Source organism: Nicotiana sylvestris, chromosome 10 (assembly GCF_000393655.2).
Source record: "Nicotiana sylvestris chromosome 10, ASM39365v2, whole genome shotgun sequence".
Taxonomy (NCBI): Eukaryota; Viridiplantae; Streptophyta; class Magnoliopsida; order Solanales; family Solanaceae; genus Nicotiana; species Nicotiana sylvestris.
Window position 1 is genome coordinate 6,532,364 of NC_091066.1, and position 22,002 is coordinate 6,554,365.

General features: G+C 32.1%; 1 protein-coding gene across 2 annotated transcripts; it reads left to right on the forward strand.

Annotated features, from left to right (window-relative positions):
* Positions 1-13,387: 13,387 nt before the first annotated feature.
* On the forward strand, positions 13,388-17,014 carry LOC104234405 (protein TIC 20-I, chloroplastic-like). 2 transcript variants are annotated; one of them, XM_070158491.1, is made up of 4 exons: positions 13,456-13,545; positions 14,842-15,013; positions 15,912-15,965; positions 16,154-17,014. In XM_070158491.1, exons 2-4 carry the CDS (start codon positions 14,863-14,865, stop codon positions 16,789-16,791), a joined length of 843 nt encoding a protein of 280 aa, XP_070014592.1. In that variant the 5' UTR covers positions 13,456-13,545; positions 14,842-14,862; the 3' UTR covers positions 16,792-17,014. The 2 variants fall into 2 exon arrangements, with proteins under 2 accessions (XP_070014593.1, XP_070014592.1); XM_070158492.1 differs by lacking the exon at positions 15,912-15,965 and having other exon boundaries at positions 13,388-13,545.
* The last annotated feature ends 4,988 nt before the right edge of the window (positions 17,015-22,002 follow it).

Genomic DNA, 22,002 nt, shown 5'->3' on the forward strand with positions numbered 1-22,002 from the left:
TTTTTTTTCTTTATCAATTTTCATAATAAAACAAATTGGGTTTCAAAGGTTGAAAGATGACCAACAAACTCAAAAATCAAACAACCCACATATTCTAGTCAAAAGATTTATAACCTCAAAACAAAAAGGCCAGCTTCCTTTCCCCGTTTGACAAATGCAACCAAACGGCTATTTTTGCAAATGTGGCCTCTTCCAAATCTCACATGAATTTTGAGGCCGGGGAGGATTATTTTATGACACTTTACAAACTTGTCCGTTCTTTTATAAAAATAGCCTTTCGACAACTGAAAGATACTCTAAGGCTATTTCAGCAAGAACGGTTTAAGACGCAGCCGAAGCTGGCTCGGCTTATTTTTGACTAAAAATCCAAACGGTATTCACCTGACCGCTGACTCTTTGTTGTTGTTTTTTTTCAAATTACAATAACACCTGGTGTTGCAAACACTGCCCTTCAGCGCCTCGGGGACGAAGATTTTTAAGGCTGTGTGGGTCAACTGGACCAAAAATCCTAAACATGACCCAAAAGGTGGCTGTTTATGCAAATTCAACCTTCCGGCGTCCCTTTCGGGAACATTCGGCTATTTTTGACAAAACAACATCACCCGACTTATTTATGACTCTTTTTATCGTTTTTCAAATTAGAAAACTCAATATTGCAAACACGACCTTTCAACGCCTCGAGGACGAAGATTTTTAAGGCTGTGTGTGTCAATTGGACCAAATCTTAAACATGACCCAAAAAGTGGCTGTTTATGCAAAGTCAGTCCTTCGGCGTCCCTTTCGGGAACATTCGGCTATTTTTGACAAAACAGCATCACCCGACTTATTCATGACAAAATTAAAATTTTGACATATTTTTATTTATTTATTTATTTATTTTTGGCTATTTTAGCAAAAAAGGGGGTTGGACCCGATGAGGGTTGCCTACGTATCTCACATCCGGTGAGAATCAAACCCGCGTAGTTCGGGCGATCATGAATAAAGTAAATAAACTTTTTTTTTTATTATTATTATTTATTTTTTGAAGGAAAGACTTATAAAGAAGAAAGAAAATATTTTTTTGGAATTTTACTTTCGATTAAAGAAATGCTTCTAAAAAATATTTTGAATTTTGACTTTTCTTTTCAATTTTGAAATAAGAATGAAAATATTTTCGGATTTTTTGGAAGAAATTAAAAGAAAATATTTTTTTTTTATTTTTTTTTATTTTTTTATTTTTATAAAAACAATTAAAAAGACTTTCTAAAGACATCAATAATGTAAAAATATTTTTGGATTTTTTCTTGAATATTGGGGGTCTAAAAAATATTTTTCTAGAAAGGAAATAAAGAAAAATACTTTTTGGATATATATATATTGCAACAAATAATAAAACCACGTTCAACGCAAGACTCTTCTTATTTTCATTTTTGGCATTTTCATAAACAAATAAATAAATACAAAAAAACCATTTTAAAAACAAGACTCTTTTTTCATTTTCGTTTTTCATGGCAAGACAAACAATTTTTCTTTTTCTTCTTTTTCTTTATTTTGAAAACAAGACAAAGCGAATGATTTTTTTTTTCTGTTTCAACAAAATGACCATCCTATTCTTCAACCTAAAAATAAGAGACTTTTTTTTTCCATTTTTTCTTTTGCTTTTTGAGTGAAACAAACTATATAAAAAAAGTATTTTTCATTTTTTTTTTCATTTTTTCAAAATTTCGGCAGAATTTAGCCAATATTTGGACATTGTTTTTTTTTTCAAAACAGAAGAATAACTCTATACACTGTTATTTCCCTTTCTTTCTCTTTTTTTTTTAATTTTTCCCAATATTCAAAAACCGGACATCATGCAAGTCCAAAGCAAATAAATGCACAAGCAGTGAGTAGGATGCATCAGGATGGTCTTTTCTGTTTCGGGTTGCTATTCCTAGACAGACTCAACCCCTGTGTTGAGTCCCCTAAGTCAGAAATGCACATGATGCAGATAAGCGTTCCTACTAGGGATCCGGCATGTGGCTTTGTTATACTAGGTTCAGAACCTGGGTGTTTGTTCTAGACCTGGCTTACCCGAGCGGACACCTCGAGCCAGGGGGGGCAGCGTACTGGGAATACAGAAGCTTCACCAGCTTAGCAACTTGTCCGAACCTCGTTCTAAATTAGGATTTGACACTATACAGAAAAGAAGTCGTACGAAGTACACCCTTCTTCATGATTCAGAAGACTCAGAGAGAAGATGGGCTTCGGCACAGTTTATATACAGTTCACGTAATATCAAAGCGGTAAAAGGCAACCAATTAGCATATTGAGCTAAAAACATGTAATAAAATCAGATAAAACCAAATATAATAATTTATATAAGCTCGAATTTCTAACCCTGAACCAGTGGTTCTGGGTCTATCCCCAGCAGAGTCGCCAGAGTTGTCACACCTCCTTTTTCTGCCCCGCGAGGGTACAAAGAGTTTTTCCAATTAAAGGACAATCGAAACGGGATTTGTTTATTTATTTCAGAGTCGCCACTTGGGAGATTTAGGGTGTCCCAAGTCACCAATTTTAATCCCGAATCGAGGAAAAGAATGACTCCATATTACAGTCTGCGTACCAGAAATTCGGATAAGGAATTCTGTTAACCCGGGAGAAGGTGTTAGGCATTCCCGAGTTCCGTGGTTCTAGCACGGTCGCTCAACTGTTATATTCGGCTTGATTATCTGATTTTATACAAATATGAACTTATGTGCAAATTTTATCTTTTTACCGCTTTCATAATTGTTATTATTATTTTTACAAGAATGTGAACATTGTTTAAAACATGTCTTTGGATTACGTCACATGAAATGCACCCGCAATCCGGAACACATTTTTATTCAATGTTTTGGGATTTGGATTTGGGTCGCATGAAATACGCACTCGAGTTTAAGAAGATAACATTATTAAATACGCGCCTAAAGCGACTAGCGTATCATTATTTTGGGTAGGGCCATGAAATTTGCTAAAACGGCTCCGCCCGAATTCTAAGCAATTAAATGTACATTTATTGAGGGCCCCGCAATCTATACATTTTATTAAGCGAGGCTCATCTCATTTATTTTAAATAGACAAATCTTAAAGCGACTACATTTTTCTATAAAAATTAGTCTCTAAAATAAAGAAAGAAAATCCTAATTAATTACTAGCTTTTTTATTATTTTAAGAAAACATGGCATGCTAATTGCTAGATTAATACAAATATTGATGAAAAAGGAATTTTACTCAAAATTTCGAAATTATAAATAAAATAAAAATTCGACAACTAATATCCAAAAGAATCAAATACAACTCAGAATTTTTTAAAAAAAATTATTGAGATTAATTATTCACAACCATTTGAAACTAGATTTAACCATAATTACTAAAGCTTATTAGAAAGTTTATTAGACTTAAATGTTCTTCTAATCTTGCTTGAACTCAAATCATGCCTTAATGCCTAATTTACGAAATTTAATTTAAATTCATGCCTTAGCTAAATTTAACTATTTATTCATGATTAACCTACTGTTGATAATCTTGAAACCTTCATAACTAGTGAATTAACCCGTTTTGCCAAACCGATTCATTAAAGACTAACTTATGTTATTTTCTTATTCCAATTATTATTCAGTAATACATGAAATAGCTTAAATACAATCAACAAAAGGAACAAAGAAAAACGAAATTAAAACTTCAAAATTTCATTCTTCATATGTATTCATGCTTCCACATTATTAGCTTGCAATAGCTAGTATTACAGTCGTGTACCTGGTATTGGAAACAAAAGAAGATGAAGACGAGAATCAGCAGCAGTAATAACAATACAACACAGCAACAACAGTCCAGCAACAACAACCCAGGAACAGAGTTTGCAAACCGGTGGGGTAGTAATCCCAAAACAAAAGCTTCAAGCTTTGATGAAACAACAACAATTAATGCTGATTTCAAACAATGAAAGAAAACAGAAGATTTTTTTTAGTTTTTTTTATTTGAAAGTTTTAATATTTTTCGGAATTTTTCTTTCTCTCTTCAATATTCAGCTCTTTTTTTCTCTCTTATTCTCTCTGTCCGTTCTTTCCCTTATTCTCCTCTTTTTCTTGTGTGCCCTCTGTATTTTTTTTTAAAAAAATCTGATCAAGTTCTTTTATTTATATCCCATCCCAAAACCCTTTAATCAATTAATAAATCAACCACTTTCTCCTACCAAACTCATTATCTTCTCACTCATCCCCCACTACAATAAACAAATATATCAACTCCAACCCATCACATCTTGTACCCCATGCTTATCATAAACAATTACCATATTACCCTCCACTACATTATGTCTTGTCCCCCATTATATTAAACAATTATATCACCTACACCCCATTACCTTTTGTCCCCCATGCTTAACATAAAGAATTACAAAATGTACAATTCCTAAACTACCCCTCCGACCTTATTGCAATTACCATTTTACCCCTGAATGTACTGCAATTCACCAAACTACCCCCATCAGCTATAACCAATCAATCAATCAAACTCAAACAAAATATAGCAAATATGACCAATTTCTACACAAATTCGAACAACAAATTCAAACTAAATGATGAACAACAAAGAACAACTAAAATTTTGATTGAACAATATTTTTAGCAACAAACAAACCTACTTTCAGATTCAACAAAAACAACAACAAACAAGTATATTTAGATTTCTAAATTCAATAATAATTTGAACTTAAAATCAAATCTAACAACATTACAACCAACAATTCCTATATTAAACTTAAACAAGATTATGAGACAAACTCAAGAAATAATCATAAATGATAAACAATAAACAAAAAAATCAAACTTATACTAATTTCGGATTCAAGAACAATCAAACAAAGTATGGACATAAATGAAAAAATTCAACAACAATAACAAGCAAGTTTTATTCAAATTCGAATTAAACTTGTATTAAGCTTAAACAAAACAAATAAACTTATCCAAATCACTAAACTTCAAATAATCAATTTAACTTCAACTTAAATCAAACAAACATCATAACAAAAATGAACGATTCACACTAAAATAAACACTCGAGATTAAATTACTTGATGAAGAACTAACAAACTTCAAACATAATAAACACGAATCTGTCACCTTCATGAATTTATCAACAAATCCAAACAAATCGGGGGTGCAACAAGGCTGTCATTTCTATGTAAAGCATTTACAAATTAACAACAGGCATTAAGAATGGAGAAACGGAACCTTTCGTTGAACGACCAACTCGAGTTGACGTACAAAAGACTCGACGGACCAAAGCTTGAACAAATGACGACACTGGTCATTCATGGCTGTGTCGACGTAGTGGATACAGTAGAAGCTCGATGTTGAGGCGACGTAATGGCAGCATGGATGCCTGTGTCGATGAGGCAGAAGCTGGACGAGGCAGCCATGTCCATGCTGAGTCGATGAGGCAGAAGCTGGAGCAGCTGGACGACGCAGCAGGGGCGATGGCATCCGTTTGGTCGCCGCTGGTTCTCGCGACTGTGACCGGAGCTCGCGACTATGGTCGCGCTTGCTGGGGTTCGACGACGACAATGATGGAGGCTGGGAGCTGCTGGGTGCATCGCGAAGAAAATGAAGCTGGAGGGGGTCGTTCATGGCTGCCTAGATGGGGACGATGATGGGATGAAGTAGATGTCGGGGGAAGCTGTGCGCGTGTGAGTGTGTTGCAGCTATGGCTATGTGGTGAAGGGGTGGTCGTGGTGGTTGTCGAGCAACAGCAGCGTTTGGGTGGCTGCAGCTGCTGGTCGGAGCAGAAGAAGAAGCAGCAATGTAGCGGGGGGAAGCCATGGGAGCCGGGGTTTGGAAGGAATTTTGGAGAAGAAGAAGAGGGAGGGGGGCGGGTGGCTTGTGTTTTAGGTTTTGGTTTTTTTAGGGCTTTTTAGTTTTTTTTTTTTTTTGAAAATGTAAGATAGGGGGGGTGTTGGGGTTTTTGGGTTATGGGCCGGGTCAACCCGGTTTGAAATGGACCGGGTCGTGGGGAGGGTTGGACAATTTTTTGGGTTTGTGGTTTGAAATTGAAGAAGAGGCCCAATTCCGATTTTCTTTATATTTTCGCTCTCTTTTCTTCTTTTATTTTTCTAAAACTAATTATAAAAATACTTAAATTATTATTAAGAACTAAATTAAGTTATAAAAGCGCAAATTAACTCCCAATAATAATTAACGCACAATTAAGTAATAATTAAGCATAAAATTATATATTTGGACATTAAATGCTAAAAATGCAAAAGATGCCTATTTTTGTAATTTTTTAATTTTTGTAAAACAACCTTAATTACTAACAATTGTAGAATTAAATCCTACATGTAAAATGCGATATATTTTTGTATTTTTATTAATTTAACAAATAAACATGCGCAGACAAATACAATAATTATTCAAAAAAGAAAAAAATCACAAAATTGCACACCAAGGAAAATCATTTTATTTTTGAATTTTTTGGGAGTAATTCTTTCATAGGGCAAAAATCACGTGCTTACACTTACTATCTAAGATAGCTCTTTAATTTCAATCATATAATTCTCCTAAATTGTGTTTAATCCAATAACGAAAATATTCTCCTTATTAAATGCATTATTATTACCATTGGGGTTGATAACCAAGTGTTCTACAAGAACCAAATCATCTTTTATTGGACGTTCTTCTTCGTTTCCGACACGAAGCAAGAAGTCACTGAATGTTGAATCTGTTCTTACTTTTATATTTCTTGTCATTTGAGTATTTTTCATTTGAGGTCATAAGTATAATTAAGGCAAGCTAGCTTTTACGGTTTCTGATTTCGTCAATTTTTCGTACTTGACAGAAATCACCTCCTTAAAATCTTTTTTTAACTTGAAAAATAATTTTACTCATATGAAGATTTTAAAAAATAATCTAATAGGATTCTCTTGCTAAAAATTAATTAATTTTTTTGATTATTTGGTTTAACATAAACTATAATTATTTTCTATTGATTTACATTCTTAATAATAGTTCATCTCATATTTGAATATTTAACCGTAATTATAATTTTATCCACCATAAATTTATTTTTAAAGAGTAAAAAGATCAATTTGACATTCCACTTTTAGATCTTTATGTTTGCAAATCATTAGTAGTATTGGCTCTTACCAATCTTTTTTTTTCTCATACATTTATATTCTTAAAAATTTTCTTAGTTGTTCTTTAATAACTGGATATATTTTTCTACATTACACGAAAAATTAATAATAATAAAAATATTATTTGAGTAGAGAGCAGTTCAGATATAATATAATAATATATTATTGCAGGGATTTTTTTCTCAATTTCAACGCTCTATGCAATCCTTTTAGCATTTTTTTTTTTTTGGTATTGAATATTATAGAGTGGTAATGTATTACCACCACTATGGAGGATTCTTATGAAATTTTATTTTTATTAAACTTTCCTGCATATTTTTAATAAGAATCCAATAGATAAGATTGTATTAATTTTAAAATCTTAAATATTAAAAAAATTAACATAGAAGTTATTGTAGTTCTAAAAAATAAGTTATTACAACTATGTCATTTCCGTGTGAGTTCTTCTGTTTAATATTTTAGGGTTATTTTGGTCTATTCAATATTATATTTGTGATTTTATAATAATATAGGCTCTCTTGTTTTTCTAAATGGATTTAGACAATATAATACGTTTTCAAATTAAATTAGCAATAGAAATTTTTTAAGAAGTATATCATAAAAGTAATAGGATTACATGTCTAAAAATATATCCATATCCCGAAAGTAATTATACTAATAGAAAATCTAACATGTTCCTAAATTTATTATATTTACATGCTAACATGTAGTATTATATATCTATGCCCGAACATAATTACACTAATGGAATTTCTAAAGGTAATCATGTAGGATTCCTAACGTGTAGTATTATGTCCTAAAACTAATAGGATTACAAGGCTAATGTCTAGAATTCTGGTTATGTCCTTTTATTATGAGTTATTATACTTTAGATGATTGTTGTATTATTACAACAACAACAACAACAACGACCCAGTATAATCCAACAAGTGGGGTCTGGGGAGGGTAATATGTACGCAGACCTTACCCCTACCCCGAGGGGCAGAGAGGCTGTTTCCAGGAGACCCTCGACTCAAGAAAGCAACAAGAGACGATATATTAGTACCACCAATAAACTCATAATAAAATAACAGGAATATAAGAGATACGAAATACGGAATACGAAATACGAAATAGATGGATGGTATAGTAAAAACCAACAGATAAAGTTCTACATCAGTAAACGACCAATAGCATCCTCAGACTAACTCCTAACTGGCTAGGCTCACTTTATTGTGCTGTTGAAATATTCAGAACTTTTTCTTAACCTACAACCTTAATGCTCGACCTTCATAATTCTTTGTCAAGGGCCATGTCCTCAGTAATCCTAAGTCGCGCCATGTCCTGTCTGATCACCTCTCCCCAATACTTCTTAGGTCGCCCTCTACCTCTCCTCGTGCCCACCACAACCAGTTGCTCACACCTCCTCACCAGTGCATCAGGCTCCTCCCCTGAATGTGCCCGAACCATCTGAGTCTTGCTTCCCGCATATAATAATAATTTGTATTATTATATATATAAATTTATCTTATTAATTAAATTTTATTGTTCATTCATATAAATAAATATTTAAATCATCATGTGTCATTATAAAAGTTGGAACCCCAAAATTTAAAATTAAATTATTGAAATAACAAAAATTATTGAAATAACCTTCTAAATAATTGCAATGTACCTTATTTAATTATTTAATAATATTAAAATAAAAGAAAGTGACTTTTGGACATTTACGAAACGTCCTTTTAAGGAGATTCTTGAACTTTTCATAAGAGTGTGCTGACATTGCGTAGTGTAAATTTGATTCTTTTATATATGAATTTTAGTAGTAACATACATTGGTTTTTTTTAAATAAAAAGAATAAAATCTAATTCATAAAGGTAATCATTGTAGGATTCCTAACGTATAGTATTATGTCCTAACACTAATAAGATTACAAGGCTAATATTTAGAATTCCGATTATGTCCTTTTATTGTAAGTTATTATGCTTAATATTAAAAGGTTATTTTTGTAATCCAACATTTTATTCATGTTTTTATAATAATATAGATAGATAAATATAAAAAATATTGATTATTTTTTAACTCTTTTCCTACTCGAATAATATTTTTATCTTTATTAATTATTTATAATATTAAAATATACATTCACTAATTTAAAAAATATTTAATTAAATGTAAACATCTCACTTCTATTGAATAGTAAGAAGCGTCCCTTAGAATTCTAAGTGCCCCGTAATAAGAATAATGTCAAACATTTCATTGATTTTGTCGTAAGAAAAAGAAACGTAATACTCCTATTTCTCTAAAATAATAGTTTTCGGATGTCAAAACTATTAGGATTTTACAATTTATACGCAATTCAAATAAGGAATGATTCAATAACCAAAATTTTAGTTGATTTCAATTTCATAAAATTTAGAAAAATAACTAAATTACGATTTTGTCTAACATAAAGTCTATTTTTAAAGGGTAAAAAAGGCGAACAACATTTCGCTAAAGGCTTTCGTACTTTTAATATAGTATAGATATAGATAGATATAGATATGGGCCTTAAAATGCTTGAATAGTACAGTTTCCATTTTGGGCTGAAGCCAATAAACAAGTGGAAACTACGCCAGATAGCCACTTTTAATCATGTTGTTTAAAATATGTTCATAATTTATAACGTATTTAAAGATTAGCCAATTCGCTCAAACTTCTGGATATGATATTCTGAAGTTTAAGCCTCAAAGTTCAAACTTCAGGATATCGTGTACTAAAGTTCGAAAATTATGTCCAGAAATTTAAATCTAATGTCTTGAATCTTAAATTAGCGGTTCAAAAATTCAGGACTAAGTGTCCTGGATTTTAAATTGACAACTCAAAAATTTAGGACACTAACTCCTTAATTTCAAATTGACAGTTCAAAAATTTAAGATACTTAGTCCTGAAGTTTAGGTGAATTACTAATCTTTAAATATATTGTAAATTACGAATATAATTAAATAACGGACTTAAACGTGGCTACTGGTCCGCTTCGTCCAGCAAACAACACTCCCCCTTAATTTTACTATTATCTTCAATTTCATTTATTAAGTCTATTGTAAAAATATCCAATTCTAATAAGTATTATAAGTCACCAATTTTTATAATTAAAAATATTGAATAAATGTTTAAAAAGGTGTAGCAAAAGAAGGATAGAGTTTTCAATAGTAGTGTGATGTCAAATAAAATAGATAGAATACTATTTTAATTTTGTATAGTTTTTAAAACTTTTTCATACATTTCAATTGTCGTTATAAGTCAAATACTTATAAGAGTTAGCAAAGTTGACGAAGGATGGATGACAATTAGGGGTGGACATGAAATCCGAAAAATCGAATTCTAAACCGAACCAAATTAATTTGGTATTTCAGTTTCGATTTTTTTGATATTTCGGTCTAATTCGGTACTGGATTTTCGGTATTTCGGTTCGGTTCTCGATATTATAATTTTACAATTTCAGTAAACCGAAATACCGAAAATTTGGTGAACCTATATAACATACATGACTATATCTATTATCTAAGCCCAATTACCTATATAATATATAAGACTATATCTAAGCCCATAGCCCCATACGGCCATACCATCCCACCCACTCCCAGCTCCCCCAAGCCCCAAGCCCATTACTCTTCCTCTCTAATTTCTTCTCTTCTCTTAGACCATCTGAATCAATAGGATATCATCTGAATCGAGAATCGACTGCGAGTCTAAGAGTTACGACTGACGACCAGTCGACAGTCGAGCTTAGGATATCATCTGAATCAAATTAGGGCATTAGGGCTTAGGATATCATCTGAATCGAGAATCGACAGTCGAGCTCGAGTCTCATCTCATCTTCACCCTTTAACTTCACTACTTTTGTAAGTTTTGTAAGTCTCATCTCATCTCATCCCAGTACTCTCTGAGGAACTGTTATTATACAAGCAAATGAATTAAACAGCATGAACGTGATACAGATGATATTTGCCTACTAAAGGGAAAAGCTCGGAACAACAGTTCATTCAATCAGCAGTACAACCAAAAGAAAACGAAACATACCTTTGAAATTGAAATTGAATCGAGCTCGGAACACTGGAACAGAACAGCAGCGTCTTCGACACTTCGTTTTCCCGGAATTTGTGTGGAGTGAGGAATCGAATCGAGCTGGAAATCGCCGCCTATAACCCTAAATTAGTTTGATGCAGAAAATCAGAAATTAAAAAAATTATGCGTCTCAACTCTGAACTCAAAAAGTTCAAAACTTAAAAATATAAAAACTCAGAAGAAACCTCAGAGAGTACTGGGATGAGATGAGACTTACAAAACTTACAAAAGTAGTGAAGTTAACCGGTGAAGATGAGATGAGACTCGAGCTCGACTGTCGACTGGTCGTAAGTCGTAACTCGTAGACTCGCAGTCGATTCTTGATTCAGATGATATCCTAAGCCCTATTGCCCTAATTTGATTCAGATGGTCTAAAAGAAGAGAAGAGAAGAGATTAGAGAGGAAGAGTAATGGGCTTGGATAATTGGGCTTGGGGGAGCTGGGAGTGGGTGGGACGGTATGGCCGTATGGGGCTATGGGCTTAGATATAGTCATATATATTATATAGGTAATTGGGCTTAGATAAAAGATATAGTCATATATATTATATAGGTTCACCAAATTTTCGGTATTTTGGTTTACCGAAATTGTAAAATTATAATACTGAGAACCGAACCGAAATACCGAAAATCCAGTACTGAATTAGATCGAAATACCGAAAAAACCGAAACCGAAATACCAAATTAATTTGGTTCGGTTCGGAATTCGGTTTTTCGGATTTTATGCCCACCCCTAAGGTAAAGGAGGTGCTTGACAGCTAACAAAGACGTGTTGCTTAACAACTATTTTGTTCATTTTTCTCGTTTTCAAACACATTAATTCCATTTCTCTCTTCTTCTTTTTTCTTGTTTATTAAAATTGCAATTGTTGGGCTTAAAAGTTTTAGCATTTAGTGGAATATTTTCGGTAAAAATTATGTGGGTAGCCACTTTTTAAAGTGGTATTTACTTTTTATTCAGCATTTGCAATGCTTAGCAATAGTAGCCACTAATCTATTAAAATTAATATGAAAAGACCGTGTTACCCTTTCTCCTATCTCTTTCATGTTAGGAAGAAGAACTATGCCGCCGTCTGTGAGAAGTTTATTGTTTTCAGAAGAAAAGCAATACAAAAAACAAAACTTGCATTTTCTTTTTCCAGAAAAGTGAACCCCACATCAAAATATTCAGTCAGAACTACAAACATATTTGTAAACTACTATTCTCCACATCAATATACGTTCACGAAAAAACAAAACGAAATTAAACAGAAACAAAAAAGGAAAACCTTTTGTAGTCCATTTCAGCTAGTGAAGGAATTGGAGATAACCGCCATAGACATAACCAACACCCCTGGACATAGAATTACAAGTTCAAAAGTTAAGGACACTTGGTCCTGAACTTAGACTAACAAGCTCAAAAGTTAAAGACAATAGGCCCTGAACTTACCGTTACAAGTTCAAAAGTTAAGGACAATAGGTCCTAAAGTCCTGAACTTAGACTAACAAGCTCAAAAGTTAAGGATAATAGGTCATGAACTTAGACTTACAAGTTCAAAAGTTAAGGACAAGTAGTCCTTAACTTAGAGTTACAAGCACAAAACTTAAGGAAAAGTGGTCCTGAACTTCGAGTTCAAAGTTCAAAAGTTAAGGACATGTAGTCCTGAACTTAGAGTTGCACATTCAAAAGTTAAGGACATGTAGTCCTGAAATCCTGAACTTAGAGTTGTAAGTTCAAAAATTAAGGACATTTGGTCCTGAACTTTATGAGCAAAAGAGTGTTTTCGTCCGGGCAGGTAAAGTTTATTGAAGCAGTGACTAAAGGCTAAAGACATTTTAAACAATGACTTAAAAGTAATTACATACTCCCTCTGTTCCAGTTTATGTGAACCTATTTCCTTTTTGGTCCGTTCCAAAAAGAATGAACCCTTTCTAAATTTGGTAACAATTTAGCTTAAAGTTACAACTTTACCCTTAATGAGAAGCTTTTATAACCACACAAATACTCTGGGCCCCATTTGAACTTGTTTAGGACCACAAATTCCAAAAGTCTTCATTTTTTACTTAAACTCCGTGCCCAATCAAACAGGTTCACATAAATTGAAACGGAGGGAATATGTTATTAGTGGCTAACCAACCGTGCACTTCCCCATGGCCGGCTCAAAAGTGGCTATCCCACCCAATTTTCCCTGTCCTGTGGTGTATGGGCTCAATTTAGAAGTGAGCGGTGGCCCATTGACAGCTCGTTTTCCTCTAATTCATAATCCAGTAATCCACCATAACAGATAAGTTCTGAGCACTCACTCGCACCCCGCACATCTCTTACTCTTTCTCTATGCCTTCAACTAGGTATTTAATCCTTCTTTCTGTTTCGAATGTTTTTTTTTCGCCTTTGTGTTTTTGCGGAAGTAGGGCTATTTTTGAAGCATAAATGAGTGCATTTGTTATTATTCAATTTTATGGTCTTCGCCTTTACAACTATTTGTCGACTTCCACAATGTAATAATCTTGTAACATTGGAATTTAGGGGGTTTAAATATGATAGTTGTGAAAGTAATGTTGTTGAGTCTGCCATTTTGAAGCATTTATGGGGTCAAATTTAAGTTTATTCTAAATTTTGAATAACAAAAGTTTAGATTTTAAAAAATTCAATTAGTTTCGATTCAATTGCTTCTTATTAGTTTTATGCATCCTAATGTAATGTAATATCCAAACCATTCAGTTATTTCAAGCTCAACATTTGAAATACACTCACCTGACAGAATAAATTGAGTGTTTCTGGCCTTATTTTGTTATTGAAGTTTTTCTGGCTTGAGGGCCTTGGACAACTTCACCTTTTTCCCCCTTTCTTTTTGGTTACTAAGTAGAGTAGGGGCTATTTGAATGTACAATTTGAATGGGTACAATTGATAGGAAGGTGTATAGGTCGAGAATTAGGGTAGAAGGTTAGTACGTAATCGAGAGTGTTTCTTCCCCATACCAGTAGTATTAGTAGTTAGTCTTCTATTCTATTATTGTTATATCTTTATTACTACATCTTTTGCTTTGTTTTCTTATTATATTGATGCTGTTACTGTTTGTTGGTAGTGCTTTCTTTTTATCTTTCCTTGAGCTGGGGCTCTATCGGAAACATCCTCTTTACCCTCAAGGTAGGGGTAAGGTCTGCGTACACGCTACCCTCCTCCCACTTGTAGGATTATACTGGGTTTATTGTTGTTGTTGTTGTTTTCCCCCTTTCTTTTTGGTTACTAAATAGTGTAGGGGCTATTTGAATGTAAAATCAATTTGAATGGGTACTAAATAACTGTAGTTTATAGTATTTGAAACCACGAGGAGCATTACTAATGGTTTGTGTTGGCCATAAATTCATATAGTTGTACTGCAGGGTTATGGAGACAGGAAAGTATTTCTTTCCATGCATAAAGACAAACTTCTATTGTATTGGGGATTTGCCATATTATTTACTAATTACTGATGGTAGAATACTTCCAGCGTCTGCATCTGATATTCAATCAGTTGTATATGCATTTGCTTTGTTTAGGCTACGTTTGCTTCTAATACTTCTCCATAGAGTTTGTGGATTTTTTGTCTGCTTGGTCTTTAACCCCCATTCCCTGTGGTTCTGTCCGATTTTCTTTTATGTAGAACATCTCCAAGGGCTTGAATATGATCCTAAATGGGTGCTCCTTAAGCCTCTCCAAGTCCTATGGATCTGCATCATCAAGCAGTTCACTGCTGCTGTCTTCTAAGGTTGTAACCTCATGTGTTAGACGTTCACCAGCACCTCATCGGTGCTATCCGACATCCTGCTCCAAAGGTGTGTATGACATCTTTGTGCTGATCCTTTTGCCTGTCATTATTTCAGTATGTATTTATGATTTATAATAAATGTGTTATTGAAATGGTGGTTGCTGTTGCATCATATGCAATAACTGCAACAAAAAATAGAATGATATTTCGTCTCTTAATGAGGGGGCGAAGTCCTCAGCAGGCTATAGCTCTTTAGCTTGAGAAAGCTGATTTTTTCCAAAGAATAAATCTGATTTTTATGTTGGTTCTGTGTAGCTCGTTTTGTTTCTATTTAATGAAGGGTTCAATCATTGGGATCTCCGCTCATTAAGTGCATTTGTTTTTTTTTTCCTTTTACAACCACTTCTTTTTTCTTAATTGGTATGATTCATTGACTTTCGATTAAAGATTCCTGTGAAGATGACATTTTATCGCTACTCTATTCATTACCACCGCATGATCATTAAAGACATAGTTCAATTAAAGATCCCAGTGGCATTTTTCACTGCTCTATCAAACTACCACCGTAGGACCACCACAATCACGAACTTCCACCACATATCCATGACCGCCAACCACCACTAGTGAGTAGTGACAACCTTCACCGCTAGCCACCATGTCAACCACTACTACCACCAACTACCTCTATCACCAGACACTACCACCACCAACTACCACCACTTCATAAGTTCTTAAAATGCATGTAAGGAAGTTAGGAAGTGGATTTAGCTATGGAGATATGTCGTTATATTCTTAAAGGTGTATTCTTGTTTTTTCCGTCTTTAAGGAGAAATATGTAGTTGTTTTTTCCTCAAAGACTTCAAACTAAAAACTGAAATGGCTTGATTCCTTCTTGATGGTGTTGTTTATTAGAGATATGTATCCTTCCATTCACTTTTTCTACTGTTCTCATACACTTCAAACAGACCAATGTGCGAAGCTGGAATACTGTAAAAAAATTAGAGGACAAAAGTTGTATGGTAAGTCAAATGTAATTCTTTTAGCATTCCGATTATAAGAAGCATGATAGAGAGAACAAAGCGGTTGACAGATGCTTAAGTATTATATCTCAGCTCTACAACCTCATAGTATAATTGATTTTCGCTAGCTCTAGTAGTTGAAAGAATTTAAAGCTAGTTACACTTTTAAAGTTGAGTTGTCGGTGCAGGATTCAGCTTCCTTGATCTTTCTTCTGCATCATCACCTCTTTTCAGTGGTGAATATGGTGGCCTTTCGCACGCTGTACCCCAGTTACCAAGGCGAAGCCAATTTTCCCTTGCCCCTAGAGCGTCAAAAGATGTCCCATATAGTTACAGATTCCCTGCGATGACCACAAAGCCAAAGTGGTGGTGGAGAACCTTAGCATGCCTCCCTTATTTGATGCCTCTTCACGAGACTTGGATGTATGCTGAGACGGCATATCATCTCCACCCCTTTTTGGAAGATCTTGAGTTTCTGACATACCCTTTCCTGGGAGCAATTGGAAGATTACCAAGCTGGTTTCTAATGGCATACTTCTTTGTTGCTTATCTTGGTGTAGTGAGGAGAAAGGAATGGCCTCATTTCTTTAGATTCCATGTGGTGATGGGGATGCTTCTTGAGATTGCCCTGCAGGTTATCGGGACTATAAGCCGTTGGATGCCACTTGCTGTGTACTGGGGCAAAGTTGGCATGCATTTTTGGACTGCCGTCGCATTTGCCTATCTGTTCACTGTTTTAGAGTGCATAAGATGCGCCCTCGCAGGGATGTATGCAGACATTCCATTTGTCTGTGATGCAGCTTATATTCAAATACCTTATGATTAATGGCTGCCAACATATGTTTCTTATGCCTTTTAGATAGAACATTGAGGCTGGATGGAACTGCAAATGATCAGTCTGTTTTGGATTGTAAAACTTAAATCTTTTATATAATGGACCTGTAAAACTAAACTTATGCGAGTGTTGTTCTTTCCTCTTCCATTTTCTCATTGCTGTCAAATTGGTTTTTTGTTTGTTTTCTTAATCTCAATTGCATTTATTCCGAGCATTCTAAATCCCTTTTACTCTTTCTTTCTCTTATCTTTGCCTGCTTTCCGCTCTCTCTTCACTTGTTCACTATCGAAGAAGCTTGTAATCAAACAAGATCTCATAGAAAAGCAGCTTAAATCCTTTATAAATTGACTCAAGTAGTTCTTTCATTAGTACAATAGAACTCTAGCCAATAATATAATCCTTAAAGTAAATATGCAACTCGCCAACTATTGTCAACATTAAAATCTCATTTGGCTTTAACAAAACTAGTAGTCGTACCCGCGCGATGTGCGGTCAATATTAAAAAAATATTAATTAAATTAAATTATGATCAGGCTTGTTTGATCCTATTAGATCGTATTGCTTTAATAAAATTCAATTGTCATCTTGTTTGTCAATACGATATACCCAATAATGAAATCTCTATTAAATCAAACGTACTTATATAGTCAGTGAATAACTTTTTTGTTCTATTTTTCTTTATTATATTAAACAATATTTAGTATTCGCTTTCTTTTTGTAATATATGAGAAGATATATAATTTATTACTATTGAATTTTTTTATTTTAAATTTTATTCTGTTGTTCTTAATAATATTATCTAAATTTTAGTGAATAAAATCTATGTTAAACTAACGGGACTTATACAGGCAGCGCATCGAATAACGTTTTTGTTATGTATTTTTCTTTATTATATCTTTCAATATTTAATACTATTACTTTGTTAATAGAAAGTTTCATTAGCATATTACGTTATTTAATATTTTTCTCTGAAGTTTTTTTATTACTTTATTTTTGTTTTTTTATAATTTTAAAAATCCAACTTAAAACTACTCCCCAATTTGAATTGGTAATTTATTATTTTTTAATTTTGTTTTTTATATTAAAATTATATTAAAACTCCAACTTGAACTACTCCCCAATTTGAATGGGTAGTTTTTTTTCTCTTTTTTCGTTTTTTATAGCTTTTTTATTTTAAAATAATTTTAAAACTCCAACTTGAAACTACTCCCACCCAATTTGAACGGGTAGTTACTTTTTTATATATTTATATTTTCATTTTCTAATTATAGTTAATTATAAGATATCTATTTTTATTTTAAAATTATTTTAAAACTCCAACTTGAAAGTCTCCCCGATTTGAATGGGTAGTTTTTCTTCTCTTTTTTTTTTTTGTTTTTTTATAGATTTTTTTTTGCTTTTTTATTTAAAAATAATTTAAAAACTCCAACATGAAACTACTCCCACCCAATTTGAATGGGTAGTTATTTTCTTATATATTTATATTTTCGTTTTTTTTTATTATAGTTAATTATAAGATATCTATTTTTATTTTAAAATTATTTTAAAACACTAACTTGAAACTACTCCATGATTTGAATGAGTAGTTTTTCTTCTATTTTTTTTTGTTTTTTATAGTTTTTTTTGTTTTTTTATTTTAAAATAATTTAAAAACTCCAACTTTAAACTAATCCCACCCAATTTGAATGAGTAGTTATTTTTACATATATTTATATTTTGATTTTTTTTATTATAGTTAATTATAAGATATCTATATTTATTAATTCAATTAAAGTAACCAATATATATATATATATATATATATGGTAGTTTTGTATTTTTTAATTTTCGTTTTTATATATATTTAAATTCAAAAATAATAACCAATAACTAATTATTAATTAAAAATAACTACCAATTTGAATGGGTAGTTATTTTCTTATATATTTATATTTTCATTTTTTTATTATAGTTAATTATAAGATATCTTTTTTTATTTTAATTATTTTAAAACTCCAACTTGATACTATTCCCCGATTTGAATGGGTAGTTTTTCTTATGTTTTTTCCGTTTTTGATAGCTTTATTTTTTTTTTGCTTTTTGATTTTAAAATAATTTAAAAATTCCAACTTGAAACTACTCCCACCCAATTTGAATGGGTAGTTATTTTTTTTATATATTTTTTTATTTTTTTATTATAGTTAATTATTAATATAGATATAGATAAGAAATCTATATTTATTAATTAAATTAAAGTAACCAATTAATATATATATATAACCAATTTTTTTTTATATATATATATATACATATATATGGTAGTTTTTTAATTATTTTTATTTTTTAGATATATTTAAATTCAAAAAGAATAACCAATAACTAATTTAATAACTAATTATGCCATGTGTCATTCTATTGTTCTGTCATTTGGCTTTATGAGGTGCTTTTGTCTTCTGCTCTTAATTATAGATAGATAACCAATAACTAAATTAATAACTAATTATGCCATGTGTCATTCTATTGTTCTGCCATATGGTAGTTTTGTATTTTTTTTATTTTCGTTTTTTATATATATTTAAATTCAAAAATAATAACCAATAACTAATTATTAATTAAAAATAACTACCAATTTGAATGGGTAGTTATTTTCTTATATATTTATATTTTCGTTTTTTTATTATAGTTAATTATAAGATATCTTTTTTTATTTTAAAACTCCAACTTGAAACTATTCCCCGATTTGAATGGGTAGTTTTTCTTCTGTTTTTTTTTTTCGTTTTTTATAGCTTTATTTTTTTTTGCTTTTTGATTTTAAAATAATTTAAAAATTCCAACTTGAAACTACTCCCACCCAATTTGAATGGGTAGTTATTTTTTTATATATATATTTTATTTTTTATTATAGTTAATTATTAATATAGATATAGATAAGAAATCTATATTTATTAATTAAATTAAAGTAACCAATTAATATATATATACATATATATGGTAGTTTTTTTTTAATTATTTTCATTTTTAGATATATTTAAATTAAAAAGAATAACCAATAACTAATTTAATAACTAATTATGCCATGTGTCATTCTATTGTTTTGCCATTTGGCTTCATGAGGTGCTTTTGTCTTCTGCTTTTAATTATAGATAGATTTTGCTAAATAATGAAGGATAATTTCCAAATAATTGACCATTATATTTGCAAAAAACTGATGCAGAAACCGAGATCAACTTCTAAGGTAACTGGCTGTATTGTGCTAAAACTGATTCGAAATGGAACAACATTTGTAATTAACTAACATGCCCTTCAACTTTGTGAGTAATTCGTGAGTGATCTTTATTTCATGGGGAAAATGATGATGCGAATCTAAAATACGGAAGACAAGAAATTTGAGAATAGACCCAATAAAGTATTAGTTGCAAAACAATTGATAAAAATCAATCACCAAATAATTACATAACAAAATGAATCTAAACTATAGGAATACCTTCAAGTGGAAGTGTGATTCCACTTGAAGAATATACCTTGAATAAATTGTCATCAACAATGGCAAACCACCATTACACCTCTCAAAAGAATATTCATCATTCATCAAAGTTAGTCTCTATAAAATAAAAGCCTTAAGGGTTATTTATACTAGATTGAGTACTTGACTTCAAATGACCCAAATACCCCTAAGCTAATTTTAAGGAACTAAGTGTAGTCACTTATTACAAGTATAGCCTCCAATTACATGCAGCCTTCAATTGATGACAAATTACACACATAACCTTCAATTGCGAAAGTAGCCATCAATTGACATCTAAGGAGCACATTGGCTATCTTGGATCGTATCATCCTCCCCTTCTTGAAAAGAATTTGTCCTCGAATTCGAACCTTGCAAACATGGAAAGGACTGGGGAAAAGTATAAATTCATGAAGAGGCAAATATATGCATGGTAATGATAAAACAAGAAAGTGCCCATGCATTCTTTTGACCCAATTCTTCCTAATAGGCACAAAGACTCCTCTAAGAATCATGTAAAAAAATCATCACATGGAGTCATAAAATCTCCCAAGTAAGCACAAAGTATGACTCTTATGAACTTAATAAATAAAGAAAATGAATTAGGTAGTCCAAACATAGAACCATACCACATGTATAGAGCATATTTAGATCTACCAACTTTCTTATCATTCAAAGTCACTTCATGCCAAGAGTCAAAATAATCAAGCTCAAATTTTCATAAAGACCTTTTAATGCCTCCCTTATTTGATGCCTCTTCACGAGACTTGGATGTATGCTGAGACGACATATCATCTCCACCCCTTTTTAGAAACAAAACAAGCATTTCATGCTTACAAACAATTGTGCATAGTAAAGACACTTCACAATTAGACTCATGCACCATTTTAAACCAAAGAGCTCTACCACATGTATAAAAGTGAACCCTCTTGAAGTATAAACAAGCATCCTTAAGATCAACAAAGAACACATTTTCAAACAATATAATATGCACTTGGCTCAAACGCAAACCACAATCATAGAGTGAATCACTAGGATCAAGCACAAATGTTCTTCCCACATCATCTCTATGTTGACCATTTGGAAGCTCACAACATGAATATAATAGCAAAATCAACAAATCATAGTCAATAAATACAAGGTTGCTACTATAAAAGTCAAGGGTATAGCCAATTACCACCATGGCTTTAGAAAATCCAAAAATAAGCACTAACCAATCAAACGTACCATTATTGCCTTGGATAAGTATTGAAGTTTCAAAACCTTTTGTTGTCCCAAATGGTAGCGCCAAACATCTATCTCTCTTATGGTTCCTCATTTGATAATCCTTCACAAAGAAGTTCAATATATTAGTGAAGTCACCACAAGAAGATTTATCACATGTAAAATCAAAGAAGTTATTTCATGCTTCAAATTGATCATTTTTGCATTTCATCCTAGAAACATTTACAAAGCTTGACCAAAATATATCCTCAGAGCGTAAAGTAGAGAAAGTAAAGAAATTAGTACTAAAGCTAGCATCATTTAGCTCACTCCCCTTTTTATCAAAAACCTCTTCATCCTTGGGCATATCATTAGGAATTGTCTTCTCAATTGCACCAAGTAGATATAAGCAAGAATCATTCACATTAAACTTGAAAGATTCAAATTCACTCTCAAACAAATAAGGTTTTTGACTTACTTGCAAACAAGAACAACTATCCAAGATGGATCCACAAAAC

Bases quoted from the DNA above. Each gene is read 5' to 3' on its own strand.
- LOC104234405 (XM_070158491.1), top strand. From the start codon at position 14,863: ATGATCCTAAATGGGTGCTCCTTAAGCCTCTCCAAGTCCTATGGATCT. The intron at 15,014-15,911 runs GTGTGTATGACA...CACTTCAAACAG, and splicing joins TCCGACATCCTGCTCCAAAG to ACCAATGTGCGAAGCTGGAA. The intron at 15,966-16,153 runs GTAAGTCAAATG...TTGTCGGTGCAG, and splicing joins TAGAGGACAAAAGTTGTATG to GATTCAGCTTCCTTGATCTT.